The sequence below is a fragment of the Pelodiscus sinensis genome, chromosome 22 (genome assembly GCF_052426305.1).
Source record: "Pelodiscus sinensis isolate ZL-2025 chromosome 22, ASM5242630v1, whole genome shotgun sequence".
Taxonomy (NCBI): Eukaryota; Metazoa; Chordata; order Testudines; family Trionychidae; genus Pelodiscus; species Pelodiscus sinensis.
In genome coordinates this window covers 11,416,189-11,442,274 of record NC_143073.1, presented here as the reverse complement: position 1 = coordinate 11,442,274, position 26,086 = coordinate 11,416,189, and the positions used below count along the sequence as shown (strand labels likewise).

The following is a 26,086-nucleotide window of genomic DNA, read 5'->3' as shown; positions in this document are numbered from 1 at the left end:
CCTGGTGTAGGCCCTTGATGGTTCCAATGATTAATCACTCTCTTAAAAACACACATACTGTGAACAGCTCTGGTTTTTTCAGCCATTGGTGCTTGTTCTGTCTTTCTTTCCCTTGAGTAAAGAACCATATATATATATATATATATATATATATATATATATATATATATATATATATATATATATATAAAAAATAAAAGAGAGAGATGTATGTATACACAATGCGCCAACATCTTGTCACCTCCCAAGTTTTCTCTTCCGTGAGTAAACCAGCTCTTTTAACCTTACACCGTTAGGCATTTTTTCCCAGCTTCAGGAATGATGATCCTATCATACTACCATGTAAATGGTTCTGGGTATATTGGAAACCAGACTCCAAGTCCCTTTTTAAAACAGATATATTAGTGCCTTAGCTCTGCTAGCTGTGGCAGCTTGTACCTTGGGGTGTTGTGCAAACGCTGACTTATTGCTGCTTCTTTCCAGGCGTTGAAATACCTTGTGATGCATACGTCTCACAAACCGGACCACCCAGAGTGGAGTGGAAGTTTGAAAAGGGTTCTTCAACTGTGCTGTTCTATTATGATGCCAAATTTACAGGTATGTGACTCCACTCTACTGCACCTCTGAGGCCCCTTGATGGTCTCTGGTTGTACCAGCTGGTTGCAGCATCTGCCACAAGCTGGGTTGCTTTAAATCAATGGTTCCCAAACTATTCGGCATCACGCCCCCTACTTGATTTTTGAGAAACCCTCACATCCCCCCTCCCAAAAAATAGCAGCAACACTTGGAGTGGGATTGACGGGGATGTGTGTGGCTGGATTGCCTCGCGCCCCCCCTTCAATTTCTTCACACTCCCTCCAGGGGAGGCATGCCCCCAGTTTGGGAACCCATGCTTTAAATCATCGATTTTTATCTTACTTGGAATTTGTACTTTTTTAGGTATTTTCTTTGGTGGGTTTAGCATGCGTAGATGGGTTCATTTGCACTCACAGAAATCACGAAACCAAGGGTGCAAAACCAGGGAAAATGTATTGTTTTGTAGCTGGTTGTGAATGGGAAGCCAAAGGGGGCCTGCCTTATGTCAATCCTGCAACGTCAGCTTCTGTGTCTCTGCTCCTGGTGCTGTGGCCTGGTGCATGGGATAGTGGCATGGCTCAGATTTTGCCTTGTCTAAGGGAGGAGCCAAACTTGAGTGATGCAAGAATTCACACACCAGGTCACAATACCTGGTGTAGGAAGCTGGGCTCATCCTTGTGGGACAGCAGTCACCACTGTGGGTAAGGTTGCCAGCTGTCTGGTTTTTGACCAGACCACCTGGTCGAAAAGGGACCCAGGTGGCTCCGGTCAGCACCACTGACTGTCCCATTAAATCTGACTGGCAGTGCAGTGCGGCTGGCTGACTCCCTGCCTGGCTCCGCAGTGTGGCTCTGGATGGCATGTCTTTCCAGCTCAGAGGCGGCCTTGCTGGCTCCCCAGCTCATTTTTAGCTAGGGACTGCAGCCAATGGAAACTGCAGGAGTGGTACTGCTGGTGAGGGACAGCACACACAGCCACCTGGCTGTCCCACAGGGGAAGGGACATGTTGGCTGCTGTCTGGTAGCTGCCTGAGCTGAGCCTCACCTGGAGCCTGCACCCTGAACCATCTCCCACTCCTTCCCAAGCCCCCTCCTGAAGCCCGCACCCCAGCCTTCTGCCTGAGCCCTGAATCCACTCCCATAACCTGAATGCCTCATTTCTGGTGCCACTCCCCAACCTCTTACCCCAACATGGAGCCCTCCTGCATCCAAATCCCCAGCCGTACCCAGGAGCCCACACTCCCAGCTGGAGCCCTATTCCCCCCCTGCATACCAACTGCCTGCCCCTGGCCAGTGAAAATGAGCGAGGGAGGGAGGGGGGATGGAGTGAGTGGGGCCACAGCCTCAGAGAAAGGGCTGGGCCTCAGGGCACAGGGTATGGCAGGAGTATTCAGTTTTCTGCCATTAGAAAGTTGGCCACCCTGGTTGTGGGGATGAGCGGGAGGCATCACCTGGGCCAGAGTTAAGGTTTCAGTGCTGGGGAAGGGGTGCTGCTACAGCTGGTTGGTGCCTCTTTAGCTTAGTATGGTTCACCCATTGAATTGGAGACTTAATCAGTATTCATTAAACATGTTCATTTGCAACTAACTCCAGCAAACCTAGGGTACAGGCAGTCCCCGGGTTACATGGATCCGACTTACATCAGATCCCTACTTACAAATGGGGTGAGGCAACCCTGCACTAGCTGCTTCTCCCCCAGCAGACCAGGGAGACGCGAAGCTAGCTATCCATATTTGGGTCCCGACCCATAGTTTGGGAAACCCTGCTCTAGATAAATAAGAAAAGTCTGAGAGTATGTTTTGCAGTAAAGTGTTGTGTAGTTCAGTGAATTGAACTGATTCGTTTGTGGTCACCATGGCTCTTACTCCATTTAAAATGCAGAGGTGCAGCATCCCAGACCAGCGTGAGCCAGGACTGCTTGGTCCCGGCTCGCGCCAAGTCTAGCAGCCCCTGTTCACGGCGCCCAGGGCTGGCTGCTGGCAGAGGTTGCTCAGCCTTGGCTGCTGTGAACAGAGGCTGGTCCGGCAGCAGCCCCTGTGCGCAGCCAGCCCTGGCTCCTGTGAACAGGGTTTGTTTGGCGGCAGCAGCCCCTATCTGTGTGGGTGCCCAGTTCCAAACTGGGACCCTTGCGGATAGGTGTTGCTATCAGAGCAGCCTCTGTCTGTGGCAAGCTTTGGCCTGCTGTGCGCAGAGGCTGCTTTGCAGCAGCTTCCCCCCTGCTGCCTCTGATGGAGGCGGGGGAGGAGCAGGTGGCACTGCTGACTCTTCCCAGCACCAGCTCCTGTTCCCCCTCCCCTTTGCTGCCTCTCATACAGAGGCAGCAAGGGGCAGGGAGGGGGGGGGAACGACAAGTAGTTGAGTACTCCACTCAGCTACTTGCTAACATCCCTAATTCAGATGAGATGATCTAGTTAATATACTGACTGAAATGGGGTGGGAGGGGGGAAGCTCTCTGCCTGTACTGAAGAAGCTACTGCTATCCACAGCTGATTTAGCATGTCAGTAATCTCTGGTTTCGGGGTCTTAGCCAGTGACCTCCACCAGTTCAGTGATCTAACTTTAAAACTTCAGCAGCGAACAGCCTGTTCATTCTGTAAGATTTAATTCAATTGATTTTAATGGACTACAGTAAGTTTGCCCTTAAATTTAAGTTGCAAGAATTTCAAGTTATTAAATAAGTCTACATCCAGTTTAAATGAAAAGCCTTTTTTAATCATTTATTTGTATCCACCCTGATCTGAAGTGAGCTCTTTAGCTCAGGTCCTTTTGAACCAGTTCAATATGGGCAGGAAGCAGTGGGCATTGGCAGCAGTTACACGGATTCATTTGCATCTTCCTGCAGTGCTTCACACCTGGAAATTAGCCAGAAACTCCTTCTCCTAGTAACAGCACTGGACCCTTTGGGGTAGAGGCTCCCAGAATCCCAGCATGCATTGCTGCAATCCTAGCTGAGCTGAACTGTATGGATATGCTACAGTATTATAAAAGCAATGAGAACAAATCAGCCATTTTGGGTCCCCTGTCCTGGCTTTGGCTTCCTCACATTCTGTAGACCTCTGTTGCTCAGACACGTTAACTGAACAGTTTGAGAACAGTGTTTTTTTTTAACGTGGCTGGTGTAACCTAGGCTCTGAGACACAGCGTTCTAGGTGTGTGTCTCTCGAATCAGCTCTGTCCCTGCTAACTCATTTCTTAAAAGCACTGAGCCAACAGCATAATGTAACCACCCACCCCTTAAACCCTGCAACAAACCCCTCTGTCCCCCAGCCAGCTCTGACTGGACTGGCTTGGCTACTGGGTATGGGGGGGTGCCTCTACCCTCTCCAGTGGTGAAACTTGTTGTTGTATTTGAACTGAACCCCATTAATCAGCTCTTTTTCTTACCCTGCTTTGAGGCTGGTTCTTGGGGCTTCCCTTCCTCTCCTTCACACTGACAGCCTGGTCTGATTCTTACTTGTGTTCCTCCACCTCCAAGTGCACTCAGCCTCTTGCTGTCTTCCCTCCCTCTGCAGACCCCTACAAAGGCCGTTGTCAGTACACGCCCACGGGGATTCGTTTCAATTCGGTGACTCGGAAGGACACAGGGAAGTACATCTGCGAGGTCCTCGTGGGCTCTGGTCAGCTAAGCAAGTCAGAAATTGACCTCATCGTCCAAGGTACTAATGCCTTCCTGTAATTACACCTTGGGGCCGGTTGTCATGGCTAAAAATTCCATGGCTTTTAGTCTTGACAAGGGGCCCCTTGAGGCCTGTTACCAACTGTAGGCAAAGGGTGTGGTTTCGCTAGTTTCAGATGAGAAGGGAGCACTATGAACTTCTAGCCCAGGGATGAGCAATCACCTGGCTTCTAAAATTCTCACCCACATCCCCGAGCATGGATCTGCAGGGCCAGAACAGCACATGAATGAAGCTGTAGGGCCTTCCTGAGAGCAGCATAATTCCTGCTGGAATAGAGCCGTGGAATAAGGCTGCTTTGGGCAATGGCAAGTATTCTGTAATCAGATCAGCTAACCAGGTTTGAAGCGGGGCAGCAGGTGGCTGGGGAAAGCCAAATGCCCAGATTATGCAAAGGTTTCCAAAGACTCCCCATGGCTCTGCATCGTCAGGAATGTTAAACACAGCCCGTTATCAAGGGATGCCTCCCACAGGTCAATACGTGGCCCGATATGTGTCAATAAAGAAACAATCGGAGCTGTACAAGGGCACTGTTATTTCCTTAACGTGTTCAGGATTCTGACACTTCAACTGTTCCCCTGCTGCTGATTGAGGGGTACGTGGGCAGGTCCATGCTGAGGTTGCATGACCTCCTAATGACATTTAAACAGAGGCCCCTTCAGGGAGGCACCAGTCTGAACCTTGGGTATGTTGTCTGCGCAGACCAATGGAGACTCACCATTCTCACCCCCAAAATGGTCCCTTTGTGGTTTGGCTGAAGCCCCAGCAAAGACTGGGGAGGAAGATGGCTCTGCTGTTACCGTGCTTGCTCTGTGGCTGTACCATTCACAACTGTTGTCAGTCTAGCACCTTGCAAAATCAGTTCCCAAAAGGGGGCCTGGTTTCAGACTAAACTGTTTCCTTCTTTCTGGTTCGCAGCAGATGCGGTCCGACATTTTGTGTTGACAAGCTGCTCTGTCAAAATGAGGAGGTTGACTCCCTCCCACAGCCAGCCTTGTATGTTTCCCCTGCCAGCCAAGATGGCTTCTGCCAGCAGCAGGGCGCGGTGTCAGAGCATTGATTTCCACACAGTGTTGCTCCTCCCCACAGACACTTGCCACTTATGTTGAATGCCATGAACCTCATTTACCTTCTCCTGCTCCTCTTACAGTTGTGTGCACCAGTGGTGTAAATGGCCACGCAGGGCAGTGGAAGATCTGGCCCAGTCAGTGCCATTAATCTTTTACTGAATTAAATGTCGCTAGTTCAGAACCCACATGGGGAAATGCTGCTTTCTGTGGAATGTGTCCCACGCAATCTGGGTGGATTTTAAAGAAAGGTCCAGTGATCGTTGCAGTTGTGCTGACATGAGTGTAATGAAGCTTCAGGGCAGCACAGGATCTAAGGGTCAGGGAGAAACTACTGTTCTCTCCTGTCCCTGCGCAATTAGAGGGGTGTGATCGGGGAGTGACAGTCACACAGGCCAAGACTTGGAACGTCACAGATCAGCTGTGGCGCAGGAAAGCCTTGCCAATGGAAGAGGGCCCAGCCGTTGACTTGGTCTGTCTCGTGAACTATCCAGCTGGATGTGGGCGCTGCTTACCATTTACATCCCTTACGATGATCTGGCCGTTGGTTTGCCGTCGTGTCGCTGAGCAGGCCCTCTAGTCTGATCTGCACAGTCATGGCTTAGTAAGCGCGACGTTGCAAATGACTATTTCTGGAGTGTATTTAGGGCAGGGTGGATCCCAAGCTCTGGATGGTCACCTGTAACATGTGCCTCTCTGCCTTCTCCGTTGGTAGTGCCTCCCTCCACACCTGTTGCCAAGGTGCCCACCGCCGTGACCATCGGCAACAAAGCTGTGCTGACATGCATGGAAACAGATGGCTCTCCACCCCCTACCTTCGAGTGGTACAGGAACAACATCCTGATGCCTTCCAATCCCAAGTTGAGTCCAAACTTCAAGAACTCCTCCTACACGATCGACCCCAAGACAGGAGTGCTGGTACGTGCTGGGCAGGCAGGGGTGGGAGGATGCTGACTGATACACGGGGCGTTCGTGCCTCACGCTTTCTTTCCCTCTCCAGACGATTGAGCCTGTCACCAGCTTCGACACTGGCGATTATTATTGTGAGGCTAAGAATGGCATCGGGACGGCTCAGAAATCGGAAGCCATCCATCTGGAAGCCAGTAAGGAACCGGTGGCTTGCAGAGTTTGCATGTGGGTGGGGGCATACGCACATCTGTACTGGGCTCTTTGAAAGTCACTTGCAGACTGACAGTGGCCAGTGCTGTCACCTCCATCCCTGGCCTCTGGTAGCTCCTCCTTGCGCTGGCTGGAAGAGATTGAAAACAGGACGGTGCCCAAGTGCCTGGACAGGAAAATGGGCATATGCTTTGCTGGAGGGGTGGGGAGAGCCTGCGGGAGCCAGTTGGGCTGCCATGCTAAGTGATCCAGCTTTGGATTTTCCTGAGGGCCAACAAGTGGCTCTTGGCATGTCCCACCGAGCCAGGCCCCAGAGGAGGCTCCCGCCCCAGGCTAGTGCCCCCTGGGATTGGGAGTGACTCGGTCTGGGGATAGGTGTGGCCAAGCTGGTCATGGAACGTTGCTGTTCTCAGACGTCGATCTTCCTGATAGATGGCAATAGCTAGGACCAAACTCTGACTTCAGTTGTGTGGCCGGGGCTGGTGACCGATAGGCCGGAAGAAATGGAAGTGGAGCAGGCTGGGAGCTGCCGGAGCATGAAGCGAGTCTCTCAGATCTGTCAGTGGGACAGCAGCAGGGTTAAAATGATAGAAACCTCCCTTGAGTTAACTAGCCCAGAGCTGCTCCGTCTGTGACCCATATCGTGCTGGCTGGGGAGCTGGTGGGTCCCTGGAGCAGGCTCCTCACTCCTGCCAACTTAAATCCATTAAAGGCAATTGGGGCAGGGTGATGGGCCCTTGAAGGAATCTCCCCGGTTATTGCACCTAGACAGACTAAATCGTCCGCTGGTGCAGTTCTCCCATGTTGCAGATATGAGAGCATTTGGGATCCTGTGGCTTGCAGGGGGGTCTGTGCGCATTAGATCGCCGCATGCCACACTGACACCCTTCTCTCACCCAGCTGAAGTCAACGTGGGCGGCATTGTGGCGGCTGTGGTCGTGCTGGTGATTGTGCTGGCGCTGATCGCCTTCGGCGTCTGGTTCGCCTACAGCCGTGGCTATTTCAACAGTAAGTATTAAGCTACCACTTGGGGTGAGGACGTGCCTCTCCCTGCCTTCCTCTTGTGCTCAGTCACTGTTGTGAGCCTAGGGGGTCCCTCTGAGCCCCTGCCAATTCCTTTGCGGAAGCTGGGCTGGGTCCTTGGCCGACAGCTGCTGGTTAATGAGCTCTGGCGGCGGCAGCTGAAGATGCGATTGGGATGAGCCATTGCATTGCAAGATGTCGCTCTTCCTGGCACCTTCTGTGTGAAGGGCATGTAAGCCGTGGGCTGGCTCTCCTGCTTGCCAGGGCTGCCTGTGATGCAGCAAACCTCCGCTGCCGTCCCCCTTTCCCTACTGAGATGCTGACCCAACTGTACAGCTCTCCGTCAAGCCGCATTTGACTCAAGATGGAGCAGTGCATGCTGGGGATTGTAGTTCCTGCCTGCTGGCTGTCTCTCTGAATTAAATGGGAGCCCCAGGCTGTGGTGCTGAGCTTGTGTGGCTACACCATGGTTATGTCTGTGGCTCCACCCGCATGAATCTCTCATGTATGGGATGGGGAGGCTTGTCTGCTCTTGGCACAGCCATCTGAATGCACTCTGAAAGCAGCATGGCCCTGCGGAAGTCTTGGTTGCTGCCTGCTGTAACTGTGTCAGGTGCTGCCTCTTGGAGAGAAATGTTGGCAGCTGAGCAACATGTTCTAACCATCCTGCTTCTTCTTTTTCCCTTCCAGAGAGAAGAGGGTGAGTGGAACCTTGTACTTGTTCTCTGTACCCCCTCTGAGCCTCTTCTATCCCTCTTGTGCCCCTGGCCTGCTGAGATCCTTCAAGCACTGCGATGTGGGTAGAGTATTCCCCAGGTCTAGCCAGGCTCCGACACCTGGAATCTCTTCCTTGCAGCAGGTAGAATGCAGGGTGCCAGTGTGTATGCCAGACGTGACCGCTCACCCTGCAGTGCCCCATCGGAGCTGCTGTGTAGCCTGTTGGTACCCTCCCGCCCCCAGGTGGGATCTCAGGCTCAGGAGCAATGGGGAGGTGTGTGAGACTTTGGCCTTTCCTCTTGGACTAGGCAGGGCACATGTTTCTGCTGTCCCCACCATCAGTTGCTCCTATCCCTAGGTCAGCAAAGCCCCCATCCCAGCCCAGCAGCATCCTCCCGCTGAAGACAGGACCAAGCCTACAGCAGTGGTTCCCAACCTTTCGGACCCCTTTTCAATCTATTCAGATTTCACGGACCCCCCTCCCTGGGGGAGGAAAAGAAAAGCCTAGAGGATAGTGTCCCTGCTTGTTATACTTGCCAACCCCCGCTTCTTCCCTCCCCCGGGGGTAGGCAACCCCAGCTCTCCTCCCTGCCACCGGGGTAGGCTGGGCTGGGTTGAGGCTGTACCAGCCCCAGCTCTTCTCCTCCCTCCTGCCTGGCTCAACTTGTGCCAGCCCCAGCTCTCCCCCCCTCCCCACCCACCCCATGCCAGGGCAAGGAGAGATGGAGCATGGAGCTCCATGGCCCACAGCCCATCCACCTGCTTTCATCCCTATCCCCACCTCCATCCCTACACCCCCCCATTCCCCTGCCTCCACTATCCTCCCTAACCCCCTCCCCGACCCCACAGTGCCTATCCCTACCCCCACCTCCTTCCTGCATTCCTACACCCCATCTTTCCCTAACCCCTCCTCCATACCCCCCACCACCCATCCCCCTGCCTCTATTGCTATATCCTCTTCACCCCCACCATCCCCCTTTACTGCACCACCCATCCCCACATACACCCGATCCTCCTTCCTGCCTCCCTATGCACACCCAGCCCACTCCCACGAATGGGCAACCTAACTAGCAAGGAAACAGCACCAGTGGTTGGCAGCTGCTTTGACCGCTGCTGGGCTGCCCCTTTGCTGTGGGTTCCTCCCAGATGGCTTGGGGTTGGGTTCAGCCGTGTGGAACGTAGCAGAGGATGGGGCAGCAGGTGGCAGGGGATGCAGGGCACCTCACCCTGCACTTGGCGCTTGCCAGGTTGAGAATAAAATAATTCACATCTACAAGCCTATTTCAACAGCAACATTTAACAACAGCCACTGGAATGATCAAAGGAGCCAAGGGAATTAAACACCCTACCATGCTTTTAATCGGTTCCGAACATCTAATTAATGTTCAGACAAACATCCCAAGCACTGGGGAAGCAGCACAGCTCTTGGCCCACTGCCCTTGTGGCCCACCGGGGAGGCAGCGGGATGGGGAGTGTTTTTTCTCCACGATCGAAGTTGGGGCTTTTTGCTCCCTCCCTCCGCATAGCGCAGTGGTCTCCAACCTTTTTACACCCAAGATCACTTTTTAAATGACAGACCAAGCCAAGATCTACCGCCCCGCCCCTTCCTTGAAGCCCCGCCCTCTCTATTCTCTTCCTCTCCATCACTTGCTATCCCCAATCCTTATACTGCTACTTTAAAAAAAAATTCCCACCATTTCTCGCAGCTACTCACCTGTGCTGTTGCTCGGTGAGTAGCTGCTCCTCAAATGAGGAAATCTAATGTAAATGCACTGCGCAGGCGCGCAGTTCAGAGAGGGCTCAAGAGCTACTCTTAGAGCCTCCGAGATCTACCGGTAGATCGCGATCTACTGGTTGGTGACCACGGGCATAGCGGGAAGCCAGCGACAGCGCTCCAACTGTATGCGGGTAGGAAAAGGGACGAAGCTGCCGCACCAGACAAGGGGGGCCTGGACTGCTCAGATCAGTGTTGCCAGGCCGCCCGCCTTGCAGAAGTGCCACTCATTGCTGCAGCTCCACACGTGGCTGGGCAGGAGGGAGCCAGTCTGGGCTTGGGGCTCAGCTCGGGGTGTGATGGAGGATGAAGTGGCACCTGCAGACCCCTCTACCTCATGTGTGAGGCAGGGAGCCTGTGCCTGTCACTCTGTCATTCCACAGGGAAAACTTTGATATAGGAGAGGGAGAGGTATGAACAGTGGGCCTGAGCCTTCCATTTTAATACTTTCCATGAACCCCCTGCAGTACCATCGTGGACCACCAGGGGTCTGTGGACCACAGGTTGGGAACCACTGGCCTAGAGCATGGGAGGTCAGCAGGTGGAAGTAGTGCAGCGTAATGTCTTCCCTTGTCCCCCAGATGGCAGTATTGTCTTGTACCCTCTCTCAGGCCTGGTGAACAAACGGCTGCCGGAGCGCGAGCAGGGCAGAATGCTATCTCAGCCTAGGCCATGCCTGGCATACTCTGCTTCTCCTTACCCAAAAGGGGTCAATATCTCAGCACTGGCAGGAGCTTGCAAACTCCCCCTCCACAGTTCTGCTCATGGACCTAATCCCCAGCCCTCATTTATCTGGCCCTGGGCTCCCCTTCCAGTTCTGCTAATACCCCTCTGTCCTCCTTTCTTTGCCAGCTCTGGCCCGATTGCAGCAAGTTACAAGCTAGTTCTCACGTGGGGACTTGTCACGGGGCTTGAGTCACTTCCACAGCACCTCCTGCCAGTTGTGCTCCCTCAACCCCCAGGGCACCCTATACTAGCCATGTCTCGCCGCCGTCCCTTCTCTTTTGCTCCCTCTCCGCCCATATCGGTCCTGATCCATGGCATCTGCCTTGGGAGCACAGCCCTCTGGCCGAGCCCTAGCCTACCCCTGGGGAGCAGCAACCCACTATCCTGTCACTCAGGGGCCCACTGCAGTCCTCAGTGTAGCCTCTTTCTCCAGAGGCAAACTGCAGTCTGTCCTGCCCACCACCTTCCATGGCGAATGGAGCGGGGAGGGGAAGCAGGCCTGCCCACTTCTCTGCACCCCATGCCAGGGACCCTTCAGCGGCAGCCTCTCACTGCGCCTCCTCCAACTCTGCCACCGCCGCTTTCCTGGGCCCCTGCCCCACACTCGAGCCTGCCAAACATAGCAAGGCCATTCCCAGAGCTATATATGCAGCCCTCTAGGAAGCTGACCTTCCCATCCGGCTCCTTGCATCAGACTCCCCTGCCTGGTCTGCAGCTGCCCTATCATCAGGATCAGCTGCACCCTTATTAGCAGCAGCCACACCTGTGGCTGCCTGCTCCTCAGCCTAATTATCTGCAGCTACATGCTTTGCCTTGCTAGGCTGGTTTTAACCCTTGTAGGGCCAGTGCAGGACAAATGCCCCATCACAGGACAGAAGAGATCATAGAAATCAACGTGTCACCCAAAGCAGACTGGGTATTGGGCTACACCTCTTAGCTGCCCTCCTCACGGTCCTATCTTTGGGTGTGGTGGATGTTGGGTGGAGAAATAGGGATGGCAGAAGAAAGGCCAGCACTGGGGTGAGGTGTGTGGTGACCCAGTTGGTGGGCGGGGTGAGAAGAGCGATCAGCCTTGTGCAGCATCTTAGTTTAATTCTCTCTCTCTCTCTCTTAGTGGCACCAACAAGCCGGTTATCTACAGCCAGCCCTCCAACCGGAGCGACGTAAGTAACCTCCAGCCCAGAAAGTCTCTTATCCCCAAAGAACTGACTTGGTTCCTGGCTTCCTTGGGTGAGAGGCTGGGATCCACGAGCCTGCAGGATGGGAGTGGTGTTTCCCCACACCTGAAAGGGGCAGGGTGTAACCCAGATGCAGCCTGGCTACAGCAGGGATCTGCCCACTGCTTGTGGGCTTTATGGAGCAACTGACACACACCTCATCCAAAGCCAGCCACTTCCTCGGAGGGGAGGGGAGGGCAGGTCGCCAGGTGGCATGTCTATCCATCATGCTCAGTTTCTTGGTTGGGCATAGCTGATGGCTTGAAGCTCACCCGCATGTTGCCCGCTGGGTGTCATTCCTGGTCAGTGGCCTGCACTGAGACTTTGACCTTGAAAAGAAGGGTGGCCCAGTGGTTTGGCACTAACCGGGGTTCAGCTCCCCACTCTGTCACGTGTAGGCACCTTGGACATGCTAATTAGTCGGTGTCTACACTTAAAACAGCTGCTGCTGTAGCCAGTCACCTTTCACGCTGATGACTCCATCTCCCCCGGGAGCTAGGCTGACCGTTGTCTTCCATAGCCCTAGTGCTGTTTACACAGGGTCAGCTTAACTATGTGGCTCCGGCTTAGACCCAGGCAGGCACTGAGGCTCTGAACTTCCACTGAAATGGAGCTTAAACACCTTGGTGGGTCCATGACTCAGTTCCCAATGCAATGGGGATAGTAGCACAGCCCTGCCCTCCACTGTGGGCTGGGAAGAGCCAGACTCCAAGTGGCTCAGATGCTCTTGACTTGTGCCAGCTCAATTACGTAGGTAATTCCTGTAACCACCGTATAAGTCAGGTGGGCAGATTCCCAGTGTCCCGGCCAGCAATCCTGAGCATGGCGGGTATTGGTGTTCCACTTTTCAGAGTCAGCCAGATTTGCTTGCAGAGCCTCTGCATCAGAGCCCCTTAGTCACTGTCAGACCTCGAAGACCTTCAGTTCAGTGTGCGTTTGATTCTCCCCAGTGCCCTTCCTCTAAAGCTTGTGCTGAAAACAGGGCATCACTAAACGAAAACGTGCCGGTCAGAAAGGAGTTCCAAGTGTCGGGAGCATTTGCCTCCCTAGTGCTGGGGGTGCGGCTGGCTCTTCAGTACAGAGACAGTGCTGGGAAGATTTCTCTTGCCCCAAGACTGTCTTTAGTTGCTCTGCTGTGTCCAATGCTGCAACACCACCATCCCCGCTCAGTTTGTTTTGAGCTGCTAGTCAGTCATGACCAGCCCAGGCTAGAGAAGAGTAAATGCCTCTCTCTTTAGTGCCTTCACCCACACGCCACCCAGTTAAAACCTGCTGAGCTGGCTGCGTAACTTTCACTCCTTTCGCAATATCGAGTCAGCCTTTGGTACCAAGCCAAATGTGCCCAAAGGGTCCGAGCTAGGCTTTGGTCACTGCTATGATAGACGAGTTGAGAGTCAGAGATGGAGGCCAGAAAAGACCGTTATGCTCATTTGCATAACGCAGGCGATCAAATTCACCCAGTGACCCCTGTGTCAAACCTGTAACTTCTGGATGAGCAAAAGCATAGTGCTACGAGCCTCCTTGAGGTTGCTAGGCAAGGTAGAATGATGTAGAGTATCATCCCGTATCCCCATCCTGCCCCCCGCGCGCACACACAAACACTAGAGAACTGATCTGTCTGGCCACTGTGGTGCAGCTTACCTATGTCACAAGGAATTAAAGACCAAAAGCCCCTGATTTTCTAAATCTAAACCATTGCCACAGACACACAACGTGGGGTAAGGTAGCTCCAGCGCATTGCTTGGCCATGCACCCATTTCATTAAGGACCTTTCAGTAAAGATCCAGACTCACCATGTTCCGGTGGTAAATAAGTGTCCAACAGAGAAATTCCAGTGCAGAAGTGAAATTGAATGACTAATCATTAGTGAGAAACTAGCATCTGGAGTGTAATTAACCAGTCAGCCAGAGGCCATTCAGAGAGTCGGGGTAGGCAGGAACGTGGGAAGTGGTGTCGGCACCACCTGAGTCCTTCGTCTGTCATCAGACTTTCAAAAGCACCAAAGTCACTTTTCATACCAGGACTTAGGTATTTAAGAGCCCACAGGCCAGATTTCTAAGGGATTTATGTGCCTAAAGACAGATATGTGCCATGATGCTTTTGGAAATCTCCCTTTGTGCCTATCTGCATTTTCCGGCACCTAAATGCTGTTTAAAAACCTGACCCAAAGCACTTCCACGCTCTTGAAAATGGGACTTAGGAGCCTCCTTGCCTGGAGTTTGTGCAGGAAAATGCCACCTTTGCTGAGAGCCCAGCACCATTCACTCAGGGAAAACAGGCATTACTGTGAGTGGTAAAAGCCAAAGTCAGGGTCTGGGAGTTAAAGGCTTTGTGGGTTCTTTTCCTAACTTGATCCCTTACACCTGTTGTGCCTCCACTTACCCATCTGTTAAATGTGCGTAATATGTCATCATGAGGATTAAGGTTCAGTTTTAACAGCTTGGGATCTTTGACTCAGTGTTACATAGACCCTACCTTGTGTTCTGTAAAGTGGTACAGCCGCTCCGGTGCACTGGAAAAGAGCGGCTTCCCCAGAACACAGATAGATTGTGCCTTGCGTGCCTCCAGTAGGCAGAGAAAGATGTACTTAACAAGGTCCAAACCCAGTGTGCTGGTGACATGGATTGATGTCAGATGGGCTGGGGGAAGATTTGTGATCACTTCCCCTGCGATCTAGTTTGTGCTTCTATGCAGAAAACCCAGTGCTCGCCCACAGAGTGGTGGTGTCAGACCTGCCCCTGATGTCAGGCACTGCCCACGCACACGGGACAGTCCCTCCCTGCAAGAGCTCCGTGTAGCCAGAGAAGCTAGGCATGCAGAGTGGGAGAGGAAACTCGCTGAGAGCGGAGCAGAGTGGGGACTGAGACCCAGAACTCCTGATTCTCACCCCAGTGAACTAGGGGCTGCCTGGCTCCCCAGGACCACGAGCTGTTCTCTGAGGGGCTGGGGAGAGGGAAAACAGGTTTGTTTTGAAGTATTCACTGTGCTCTGTGTACATGGGACTTCACTGTGACTTTCCTTCTCTTCCTCCAGGGCGAATTCAAACAGACCTCGTCCTTCCTCGTGTGACATTAACCCTGGATTGGTTCCACCCTCTCCTGCCAACGCCCTGCCCTTTGCCCCATGAACTGCTGTAAATGTTCTGTGTGAATTACTGTAACTCACTGCAATTTTAACTATTTTTTTAAAGTTACACTTAGTGCCTTTTTAGTCCCGTTCTAGACTCTCCCTGTTCTGTAGAGCCGTGGGGCTGGACTCTTGCCTGCTGTGCTGCAGGTGACTTTGCATAAACCGATCTTATTTTCCTAAGAGCGACAGACCCGCCTTGCAGCCTGGTTTCGCCAGGAGGGTGAAATGCAGCCCATGCAGTGGGTCACCTTAAAGCCTTTGCAGCACTGTCGAGGCGCCTAAGCCTGGGGATGGGCTCTATGCGGCCAGAAGTGGCAGCCCAAAGGAGCCTGGGTTATGCTAAAGCACTGAACAGAAGAAGTTCTGTGGCTGTAGAAATGTTGTGGTCCCACCCCCCAATAACCACTGTACTAGTGTCGGGAGTGTCATCTTCATGGTGCCCCAGAGCAGGAAGTGAATGTTGAGAAGGGCTTAGGCCAGGGGTGGGGAACCTACGGCCTAGGAATTGGGTGTGGCCCCCCAGCTTGCCTGGGTCTGGCCCCCGAACCTCAGGGGCTGGAGCACACACAATCTACTAGCCAGAACAACCCCCTAGCCCCCCAAGTCGCTGGTGTCTGCAGGGAATGTGGAGAATGTCTTTTTCTTCAGTTGGGGGCTGCCTCACTTTACTCCCCGACTTGCTTCTCACTTGTGTGTGGTCCCCGACTGATTTTTTTCTGTGGATCAGCGGCCCCCCGACCCGAAAAAGTTCCCTGCCCCTGGCTTAGGGGCATTGCGATGAGGGGCCAGGGGCCATGCTCATCAATCCCTGGGCTTCTGGTTTGGTTGTGAGGCACCAGAGAGAAAATCCAGTCCAGGAGCAAGGAGGCGCTTCTTCCCTGTGATACCAGGCTCCACTTGAACTCCATTTCTGCACGCTGAGGGGGAGGGCCAGGAGAGCCGTCCAGTGCGGTTGGACCAAACCTCAGTTGAAACCAGGTCTGCTGGGGTGGCGCGGAGATGGAGTTCACACCCGGCCTTGGGCCGTCTCCCAAAGGGGGGGCAGGCTCCTGCTGTTCAGTGTTATGGGTTGGATTTATCTGCCTCGAGGGGGAAGCTCAGGGCCCTCCCTCAAGGCAGGAACGCTCAGCGGCGCGGGGTTGTGTTGCCTTGTGCTGCTCTCTCCTCCCCTCCCGCCCCCATGCTCCCGAACTCTGGCTGGTGGCTGCTCACGCTTGGGAAGGAAGCTGCCGTCCGCATTGACATTGTTACTGATTCTTGGGCAACACTTTGCATGGAAGAGGCTCTAAGGGACGAATGGCTGTTCAGCCACTGACTGGGTTAGGGCGGGGCTGCATGTCGGGGCCTTGCTAGTCCCATTCACCTTAAGCCCCTGTTACGCTGCTGTGTGGTGTGAAGGGCCTTAGTGCAAAGGCGACTGACTTGTAGGGCTGCAGCCAGCAGGTGTGTGGCTAGACCCCTGAGCACTCAGCCTTTACAGTGCCTCCCCTAAGCACTGCCCTGGCCAGCACCCATGTCAGGGGGACCAAACGTCCTGAGAATATTAGGATTTGTCCCGGTATTAGAGATTTTGTCTTCGATATGCAGCTTCCTGCCCCGCCCCACAAGCTGTCCTGATTATTCCACTCCCTGGTCACCCCAACCTCGGAATGAATGGCAGAGCGCCCCCCGTCGGGACTCTTTGAGAAATGCCTGTAGGGAGTGAGCCTGGTGCGGTGGATCCAGAGCTGCCGCCTGCAGGGAGCAGGAAAGGGGCCGCTGCCAGGCTGTGGCCGACGGTGCCTCGTCCATGGACTCTGTGGTGGTTTCTCGCGGGGCTGCAGAGACGGGATCCATTTGCAGGACTAACGGAGGCTGGAATCCAACCCTGCTGTTTGTTGGGTCACAGTGCGCAGCAGCCACCCTGGCGAGTGCCCTGCAGCAGGCTGCCCTGCGAGCAGAGGCGGGAGGGCCACCTCTCCAACATCTGGACAGATGTAACTGTGACAGCTGCTTTTTATGACAGCTCAGCAAGAGAAACCTCACCAGCCCTTGACTGTAAAGCCGGAGACACTGTCATAGTCACTTTTGAAACTGCTTTAACACTGGTGTAATTTTATCTATTTGGACCTGGAAATAAACCCTTTGGTTGAGTTCAGTCTCTCTGGCCCTTGGAAAGGAGGAGGGCGGGGCTTGCTTGCTAGGAGGGGGAGTAGACTGCTGCTCTCCTGCCCCCTGCTGGTCAGTGGTGCAACAGGAAGGACTGCACAAGGGTGGTTCAAGGGTCACGTTTGAAAGCTTACGTCCTAAGGGGTGGGAATATTAGAGGTGATAATTGGGGAAGCTATCTTTGTAATGGGTAAGATAACTAGATCCTTTATTCAGACTCAGGTGTAAAGTGTCGAATTTTAGCATGAATAACAGTTCAGAGGATTGTGATAGAAATGTAGCCGTGTTAGTCTGGTGTAGCTGAAACAAAATACAGGACTATATAGCACTTTAAAGACTACCCATTACAAAGATAGCTTCCCCAATTATCACCTCTAATACTACTAACTCACAGACATCTACCCTTCCCCACCTCTAATATCATTAACTCACAGGCATTCACCTTCCTTCCCCCCCCCCCCCCGCATCCCCCTTCTGTTCTGAAATGTGATTTGTCCTTTTCATATTTGTTCATTTTTTTAATTTTATCCTTTGGTATATATGGGTGTGACTGTTTTCTTCCACTACTTGATCTGAGGAAGTGGGTCTGGCCCACGAAAGCTCATCATCTAATTAACCATCTTGTTAGTCTTTAAAGTGCTACATAGTCCTGTATTTTAGTTCAGAGGATTCTCTTTCAAGTGCAGTCTTAAAAGGCTTTTGAAGCAGGATGCAGGTAATTAAGTCGTTGAGACAATGTCCTTTCTGGTTGAAATGGCAAGAAACTGTTTTTTCTTTGTGATCCTGTCTAATATCTGTTTTGTGGGCATTGATCCTTTGGCGAAGTGTCTGAGACGTTTGTCCAATGTACAAAGCAGACGGACACTTTCGGCACATGATAGCATAAATTATATTTCTGGATGCGCAGGAATATGTGTTCTTGATCTTATAACTCACTTGGTTAGGTCCAATAATGGTATCAGCAGAGTGAATATGTGGACAAAGCTGGCAACGGGGTTTGTTGCAAGGGAAGGTACCAGGGTTGGTATTAGTGTGGTATGTCCTGTGGCTGTTGGTAAGAATCATCTTGAGGTTAGGTGGTTGTCTATAGGAGACTATTCCAAAATAGCTATTTCAAAATGAGGCCTGTGTAGACTCTCTACTGCAGCTATTTCAAAATAGCCCCTCACCGAGGCCATTCTAAGTTATTCCTTCCCGGTGCCTCCTGGAGCTCTAAATTGAGATAGCAGAAAAGCTTGTTTCAAAATAAGCTTGCAGTGTAGACGGACCCTCAGTCTCTAAGGTGCTCACTATAATTGAATGAGAGACACATCTACTTCTGCCTGCTGGTTAGACCCCCCACAGCCTCTTCTGTGTTAGCTATCCAGCTGTTCCCAGTGTGGACATAGGGACTTGAACCCCACCACCCTGTAGTCCCCAGGCAGCTGCCCTACCTATACTCTAGGCCACTCTACAGAGCCTATTTTTCTAGGTCGCAAGGAGAGTAAATCACTGACACCGCAGCCTGCTTCAGATTCTTTAATTGCATGGCAGACATCTGAGTTCAAAGCCAGCAAGCGCTGCTGGCTGGAAGGAAGCAGCATCCTTCACTGTGGCACGTCGGCCTTTCCGGACTCAGCGGTAGAAGAGCAGCACTGCGGATTCAAGCATCTCCTTGGATGTGCTCCAGCCCCGATGGGTTCCGTAGCTGTCCCAGGCTAAGGCAGTGAAATCGCCGCACTGCACTGGGTTCCCTTCTGGGAAGAACCCTCCTCCACCTATGCAGTGCTGGGGAGAGAACAGAGGAATTGCCAGAGGAGCAGAACAGGGACCCATCTAGCTGCTCCCCTGTCTCCAGGCCGGTGCCACCTACTTCAGAGGAAGTCACAAGAAACCCTACAATAGCCAGCTGGCAATGAATTTGCCGAACCAGCAAATTACCTCCTGACCTTCCACAGTCAGAACTCAGCTTGTGTCCTGAAGCATGAGGATTTAAATCCCCAACTCTTGGGACCTGAGTCTCCCTTGCCCTGGCTCTGGGGCAGTTGGTTACAGTGGTACAAAAAGGCCCCCAGCTGCCTGCGTTTGACGCTCCTTCAGCTCTGGTCTGAACACCTGCACAAGGGCCAGGAGACTTTGAGCCCTTGAGATTTTATTTTTAGTGCTTGATGGCTTTGAGCTTTGGCACCCTCAGCCCTGGTACAGGATTGCTGGTGCTAGGTGCTGGACCTGACTTGTCAGGGTTATTACGGTAGTGCCTAGAGGCCCCAGCCAGGACCCCATGAGACAGTCAGTGGTCCTACTCTTTCTGTTCTCCTACCTAGCCCGTCCTTGTTGGAATCCTGCTCAGAGGATAAACACAGACCAATCAAGTGGGCAGTCCGGGAAAGGCCAGGTTTTTTCCCCTCTTTTTGAAATGCATTATCTGGATTCAACTCAGCACCCCAAGCTCCTGCTTCTAGTTTGCCCATTAGAAAGGCCCTTTTCCCCTGCGACTGAAATGAGGTCTCAGGTTTCACATTCATACACTCTGCAGGCCTGATTTTCCCCTCAATACTCTTCCATCCTCCCCGAGGGGAAATGTGGCTCATAACCAGGACTGCTTGCTGCAGCCTGGACAGAGGTGCTAGGGCACAACACAATACACTACTTCAGGGTGCGCACACGTGTGCACACACCCACAGCAGCATCTTCTGACACCAGGGTTCATAGGAGCTGGCTTTCCCCTGATGAAATCCCAAAGGACAGAAATAACATTAGAACCCCCTGGCCTACTCTTGGGGAAGACTGCTTCCACGAGCACAGCTTGTGCCTGCTGGCACACTGGCCATAAACTGAATCTCCCCTGCACCAGTGTGAGAGGTAAGAGAGGCCTTATATAGCCAGCCAGGTTTCACTGTCTAACAAAACGTGTAGATGGTGGTATGAGCTTTCGTGGGCATAGCCCACTTCTTCAGATGACCGGAGTTTTGAGTTTAGGATGTGAAGACCCAAAATAAATAAGGGGGAAGGAAAAAAATGGAAGGGGGCAGGAAATAAGGAGCAGAGTGTATGAACCTATCAAAAGGAAAACCAAATAGGCAGATATAAGTACCTAAAGATTGAATAGAAAAAAGAAGCAGATAAGGATCAGAAGATAGCAGAGAGGAAGGGTACTAATGCAAGAATCTACACAGATTGAAAGACACCACGTTGTTTTCAGTCCAACAAAACATTGTGTCTGACCCGCCACAACTTTTTGGGGGGTTGTATCCATTGTGGGTTGATCTCCCAAAAACATTTGTTTCAAATTATTTCCTTTACTCCAGCTCTCGGCTTGTCCCTACTCCAACCCTCTCCCCTCTCCGGCCAGATACTCACATGCTCAGTGTTACAGCCAGTGACTTTCACCCCAGCACACAGAGCCATGGCCGCCTTCTCACGATTAAACACCTGGAAGTGGATGTAGCCAGGAACGAATTCAGCTGGTGACAGAAAAGGGGAGGTCAGGATGGTGGTTTGCCATGAGCAGGTGGGAAGAAGGGACAAAAGTTCTGATCTCAGCCAGGCCCTTTTGGTAAGTCCATATAGGAAAATTAGGAATGGTTAAGGATCAGGAACACTTGATTAGGTTGTCATGAGACTAAATGAATTCTTTGCATTGGTCTTCACAGCTGAGGACATGAGGGAGGTTCCCAAACCTGAGCCATTCTTTTTAGGTGACAGATCTGAGGAACTGTCCCAGATTGAGGTGTCAGAAGAGAAGATTTTGGAACAATTTGACAAACTAACCAGGAATAAGTCACCAGGGCCAGATGGCATCACCCAAGAGTTCTGAAGGAACCCAGATGTGAAACTGTAGAACCACCAGCTGTGCTTTGTAACCAATCCCTTACATCAGCGTCTGTACTGGAAGCCTGGAGGATAGCTAAGGTGACACCAATATTTAAAGTCTCCATACGCGATCCTGGCGATTGCAGGCTGGAAAATGGGACAGATCACTTGATGATTGTCTGATTAGCTTGTGATCCACTATGACCCCTACATCCCTTTCTGCAGTACTTCTTCCTAGACAGTGCCATCCCATTCTGTATGCATGGTTGTTCCTCCTTAAGTGGAGCACTTTGCATTTGTCCTTATTGAATTTCATCCTATTTGTCTCAGACTAAACCAGAGCCCTTTTGTGTTGTGTTGCCAGGTAGCATGTGAAAGTGGAGAACACACACCGTGCTCTCTCCTGAGGATTTTCCATTTGTTTTCCCTCTATTTGAAACAAAGATAACTCAGAGTGGGAGGACAAGGTTGATCTATGAGGGTGGGAAGGGAAAACACGTGAACTCGCTACCCAAACTTATTTCTGCCACTTGGAGAGTAGTAGCTGGTAGTTTGCTGGGCATCACCATAGTCACAGACAATGGGCATGGAGGGGCCATTGTTGGTCAGGCAGTTGCCGGCACCGTATTTCACTGGGTATTTCTGAAAGACAAGTGCAGCGAGCAGCCAAGGTTAGTTTCTGTCCCTATGGCAGGGAAGCTCAAGCGCAGACAGGGCAGCGTTGATTAAGATCTCCTTACTGGGTGATTTATACAGTCAATGCCACTTCCGGTGCCAGCCACATACCAGTAAGTGTGACCCTAGTGGTGGGCAGAGGAATCTGGCTTGTCAAGGTGCCATGTGGGCTGGATTCTTCCGAGACTGGGGCAGGGACTGTTGTTCTCTTCTAGGACCGTGCAGCACCTAGCGCCGTGGTTCTGCGTGGGGCCAGCACGTGTCTGGCAATGTTTCTCCCCGGCCCTCATCCTGAGATGATCTTGTCAGGATGCCTAATGCCCGAAGCCGGGGCTCACAGGTGGCTCAAGGGCTTGGCTTAACTCCAAAGCATCTCTGTCCAGCAGCCTTCCATCTCCAGGGCCGGGGATAGTCGGTCTCCATGGGCCGTTCAGCCTCTCTGCTGAGTCTGCCAGCACATCAGTGCCATGGGGGTGGCTGGGTTGGGATTTGCACACCAGCAATTGGGTGAGACCAGCCAGATCATCTCACAGCGAGGTCATGGTACGATTCCAATGGGTTGCATGCAGGGGAAGGCTCCATGTCCCATTATCAGCCCGGCCTGGAGCATCTGTAACATGTTGAGGATTTATCTGTCCCAGCTTCTGCATGTACACGGGGGCCAGCAGAGCCATCCAGTCCCTCCTCCACACGCCCCTCCACAGCCCCCAGCTCAGCACCCTCACCTGAAGAGGTTCCCCCCCTCGGATGACAGGAAACCAGTCCTGGTGTGGTACCGCAGGATGGACCTTGTCTTCCATTCTGCCAGGGGCACCTTGTTGGTTACGTGCCACACGGACAGGTCCTGGGCTTGCAGGTCATAATAACCAGGGTTCTGAAAAGCAAAGACCCTGCTGAAACCTCAGCCACAGCCCGGCTACTTACCCAGCCACCTCCCACATCCTCCACACATCTGGGCACCTCACCAGCTGTGGTGTATTTATCCCGTCACCTACCCTGCAAGGCAGAGAAGCAGCATCCCCATTGTATGGCGGGAGGGGAGGTAAAGTGATGGACAGAGTTGGGGAGTTGCCCTCGATCACACATGGGGCCTGTGGCAAGGCGGGGAATAGAATCCAGGACAGCCAATCCCTACGCTAGCGCCTTGACCCCTGGGCCCTCCCTCCCATCCAACCCCCATTCCTATGTCCCCCACCGGCCCACGTGCATTCAACCACATTCTGAGGTACCCTCTCCCCAGCCATGGCCATGGGGGAGGGGCCCACCTTGTAGTCGTCGCTGGTGGCGCCCACCGCGGAGCCGAAGGTGTTGTAATTGGCCCAGTTGCCGTCTCCCTCGGGGTAGTTGGCATTGCTCCCCTGCTGGCTGGACCAGCGGTCGCCCTCCGTGCACTTCCCGTAGATGTTGTTCTCGTGCATGCTGGCCACCAGGGAGCTCCAGGAAGGTGTCCCTCCTCATCCTGAAGTTCTGGGTCCACTGTCGGTCTTCCCAGCGCTCCAGGACGATGTGGTCCCACCAGTCGCTGCTGGTGTCCAGACGCCAGATGCGGCGGGGCACGCCGGTGCTGGGGCGCCGCCGCGGCTCCTTCACGGCCCCCAGGGCGGCCAGGCAGAGAGGCAGGGGGCTGACGTGCACCAGGTGGTGCCAGGGAGCCTCGAGCCATTGCTGGCAGGCTTGCAGCAGCAAGTCCAGAAAGTGCACCAGAAGGTGCAGGGCGAGCTCTGGCTCCATGTTGCCACCTGCGGCGGCATCCCCGAAGGGAAGCACCGACACAGATGGGCACAGAGACCAACGCTTTGCTGTCCCTCGGCGAGGTTGGCAAGCAAGCAGGAAAAGCTGAGAACCGGCTGTCCAGGGGGATGCCTTTAAGCACGAGCCTCAGATAGCCTCAGACAGCAGCCACACAACGCAATTACTGACCTGATGCCCTGCCAGAACCAGTTTCAGCTGCCCTTAAATGCGCCCCTGCGTCCAATCAGTGTGGATGCGCTAGTTCGAATTAGCAAAACGCTAATTCGAACTAGTTTTTAGTTCTAGATGCGTTAGTTCGAATTAGCTTAGTTCGAATTAACTAATTCGAACTAAGTTAGTTTGAATTAGCGCTGTAGTGTAGACGTACCCAGTGTAGCCCCTGAGGACAAGGCCAGGACTCACCTGGCCTGTCGTTCCCTGGTCTGAGATTTCCACCTGTGGATTTCAGCTGAAGCAGCTTCTTTACGGAGGGAGACAGAGCTGTTCCTCTGGTGCACCCTCCTCCCACCCTTAAATAAGGCACCGAGAATGAATTTTACCTTTTAACTGCAAACACAACTAACAAGCACCTGCATTATCCACACACCCAGGAGCTGGGGGGACGGGTTTCAAGGGAACACCTAGAGCAGGTCAAACCTTGTTCATCTTTCACCTTCATGCCCCATTGCAACTTCTGCCATCCAGCCAGGGAACCCATGTTTACACATGAACACATGGCAGGCCTGGCCTTATCAACTGATCACCGATTGCTTGCATGTGGCCGCTGAGTGTTGATTCAGACGGTGGAGATGAATGGTCCCAGTGAAGCCATGAAGGATGTCTGAGCTCAGTAGATCTTCCCAGGCTATAATAAGGAAGCAGATGAAAGCGGGAACTGTGTTAATTAGGTTTCATTCGAACAGCACCTCTGCCCTTAGAATTCAGAAATTATTCTGGCCACCAAATCAGTCAAGGGGCAAGAGCAATTTATTTAATTTTGTTCTGTCTTTCACAAATGGTTCGCTCTTGCAGAGCATGTGTTAGCTACAGAGCTCCCTGCATTTTCCAAAAGACATCAGTGTCTGCCTATTTGCAGAGGAAGGGCTGTGGGGTTTGGAAATCTTATGTTCCAAACCCCACTACCCTGGCAAACATGTCTGCCCTAAACAAAGGAACAGGAGCTCTGCTTAATAAACAAAGTCACCAAGCAGAAGGGGCTAACAGAGCTCAGGAGATGGAAAAAGCAGCAGGGACTATCCTTCCATAAAGATTCTTTTTTCCTAGCGCCCAACTGCAAGGCTGTGTCTAGACTGCACCCCTTTTGCGGAAAAGGGATGCAGATTAGACACAGCGCAATTGCAAATGAAGCAGGGATTTAAATCTTCCCCGCTTCATTTGCATGAACATGGCTGCCGCTTTTTTCCGGCTCGGGGCTTTGCCGGCAAAAAGCACCAGTCTAGACGGGGATCTTTCAGAAAATAAAGCCTTTTCCGAAAGATCCCTTATTCCTGATTTTAAGAGGAATAAGGGATCTTTCGGAAAAGGCTTTATTTTCCGAAAGATCCCCATCTAGACTGGCGCTTTTTGCGGGCACAGCCCCGAGCCGGAAAAAAGCGGCAGCCATGTTCATGCAAATGAAGCGGGGAAGATTTAAATCCCTGCTTCATTTGCAATTGCGCTGTGTCTAATCTGCATCCCTTTTCCGCAAAAGGGGTGCAGTCTAGACACAGCCCAAATGTTTTTCAAGAAGGGTGCTGAAATTATAACAAATATGTACAAATACCCCCAAATGACCCCTGTATCTCCCTGGCTAATACAGTCACTGTATAGGCCATCCTCGCTATAAGTCCAAAAAACTTGGACTTATAGCAAAACAACTTAAAGCAGGGAATTTTTTTTCCCACAGCTGACTTCCACTTGTGTGACGTATGAGTGGGGAATGGGAGGACTTGTAACACCTTAGTTCCTACAAGCGTCAACAACTTTAGTGTGGAATGGATGTACACCTGGACGACTTATAGCGGGGAGGCTCTGTACGTAAAGTAAAAAAGGAAGCGAGTGTTAGACTCTGGTGGAGAGGTTCTAATCTGAGAGTTTGGTCAGTAACACTGCTGAAAATATGTGGTGAGACATTGTGCTTCCCGCTAGCATAGTTTCTTCTATCCCACAAGGGTTCTATCACATCAAGAGTGTTTGTTCACATGAACTGGGATCATTCTGGATATTCTAGTTGTGCATATGAATGGTCAGTCTTCAATCACGGCCTGGGGGCGAGGAAGCTGCACAAAGCTTCCTTCACCCTGCCCTGGCCTTGCAAGGAGCACGCGGCACTTCAAATTTTTTTGAAGTGACCCCCAGCTAAAAATTATTGCCCACCCCTAACCTAGGCAAAAAGCTGGATGAATGGATGCTCCCCTGGAAGAGCTCTGCGTACCCCCAATTGAGAACTACTGCCTTGGAGGTCCAAGGCCACTGTAGTTCGTTTCTACCTCCCCCGATCTCCTACCTCATGTCTCATGCGTGGACTGGATGCGGGGCATGGTCAGGGTTCTTTTCCTAACGCACCCTGGGGGTGGGGCATGGTTGTGTGGCAGTGCTGTGACGGGGCTGGGTGCTCAGCCCCATGGACACTCACTCCTGCTGGGGCCACAATGGGAGGGGCAACCAGCCAACGTAGGAACAGGGAACCAAGGAAGTGAAAGGAAACATCCCAGCCGGG

At 52.5% G+C, this 26,086-nt stretch overlaps 2 protein-coding genes across 3 annotated transcripts in view; one reads left to right on the top strand and one right to left on the bottom strand.

Moving 5' to 3' along the window:
- Positions 1 to 17,153, top strand: part of F11R (F11 receptor) — a 73,712-nt gene extending 56,559 nt beyond the window's left edge. Inside the window, exons 3-10 of one of the 2 annotated variants that reach the window (XM_006115220.4) lie at positions 484 to 597; positions 4,088 to 4,231; positions 6,032 to 6,234; positions 6,317 to 6,419; positions 7,336 to 7,443; positions 8,149 to 8,158; positions 11,790 to 11,838; positions 14,926 to 17,153. In XM_006115220.4, coding sequence (XP_006115282.4) covers positions 484 to 597; positions 4,088 to 4,231; positions 6,032 to 6,234; positions 6,317 to 6,419; positions 7,336 to 7,443; positions 8,149 to 8,158; positions 11,790 to 11,838; positions 14,926 to 14,961 — 767 coding nt within the window. In that variant the 3' untranslated portion in view covers positions 14,962 to 17,153. Of the gene's footprint in view, positions 1 to 483; positions 598 to 4,087; positions 4,232 to 6,031; positions 6,235 to 6,316; positions 6,420 to 7,335; positions 11,839 to 14,925 lie in introns of both variants that reach the window. The other variant, XR_016347693.1, reaches the window with a different exon arrangement.
- Positions 17,154 to 18,799: 1,646 nt separating this feature from the next.
- Positions 18,800 to 23,736, bottom strand: LOC102461615 (intelectin-1-like). Its single transcript, XM_089772285.1, has 4 exons — positions 22,902 to 23,736; positions 22,362 to 22,510; positions 20,509 to 20,612; positions 18,800 to 18,936 (listed from the first exon to the last, which is right to left on the bottom strand). The coding sequence occupies exons 1-3, from the start codon at positions 23,052 to 23,054 to the stop codon at positions 20,609 to 20,611; spliced, it is 306 nt and encodes a 101-aa protein (XP_089628411.1). The 5' UTR covers positions 23,055 to 23,736; the 3' UTR covers positions 18,800 to 18,936; positions 20,509 to 20,608.
- Between the last annotated feature and the right edge of the window lie 2,350 nt (positions 23,737 to 26,086).

Coding starts and splice junctions, on each gene's coding strand:
- LOC102461615 (XM_089772285.1), bottom strand. CDS start 23,054: ATGCACGAGAACAACATCTACGGGAAGTGCACGGAGGGCGACCGCTGG. Junction 22,511..22,901: donor CCACCAGCGACGACTACAAG/GTGGGCCCCTCC, acceptor TTTGCTTTTCAG/AACCCTGGTTATTATGACCT.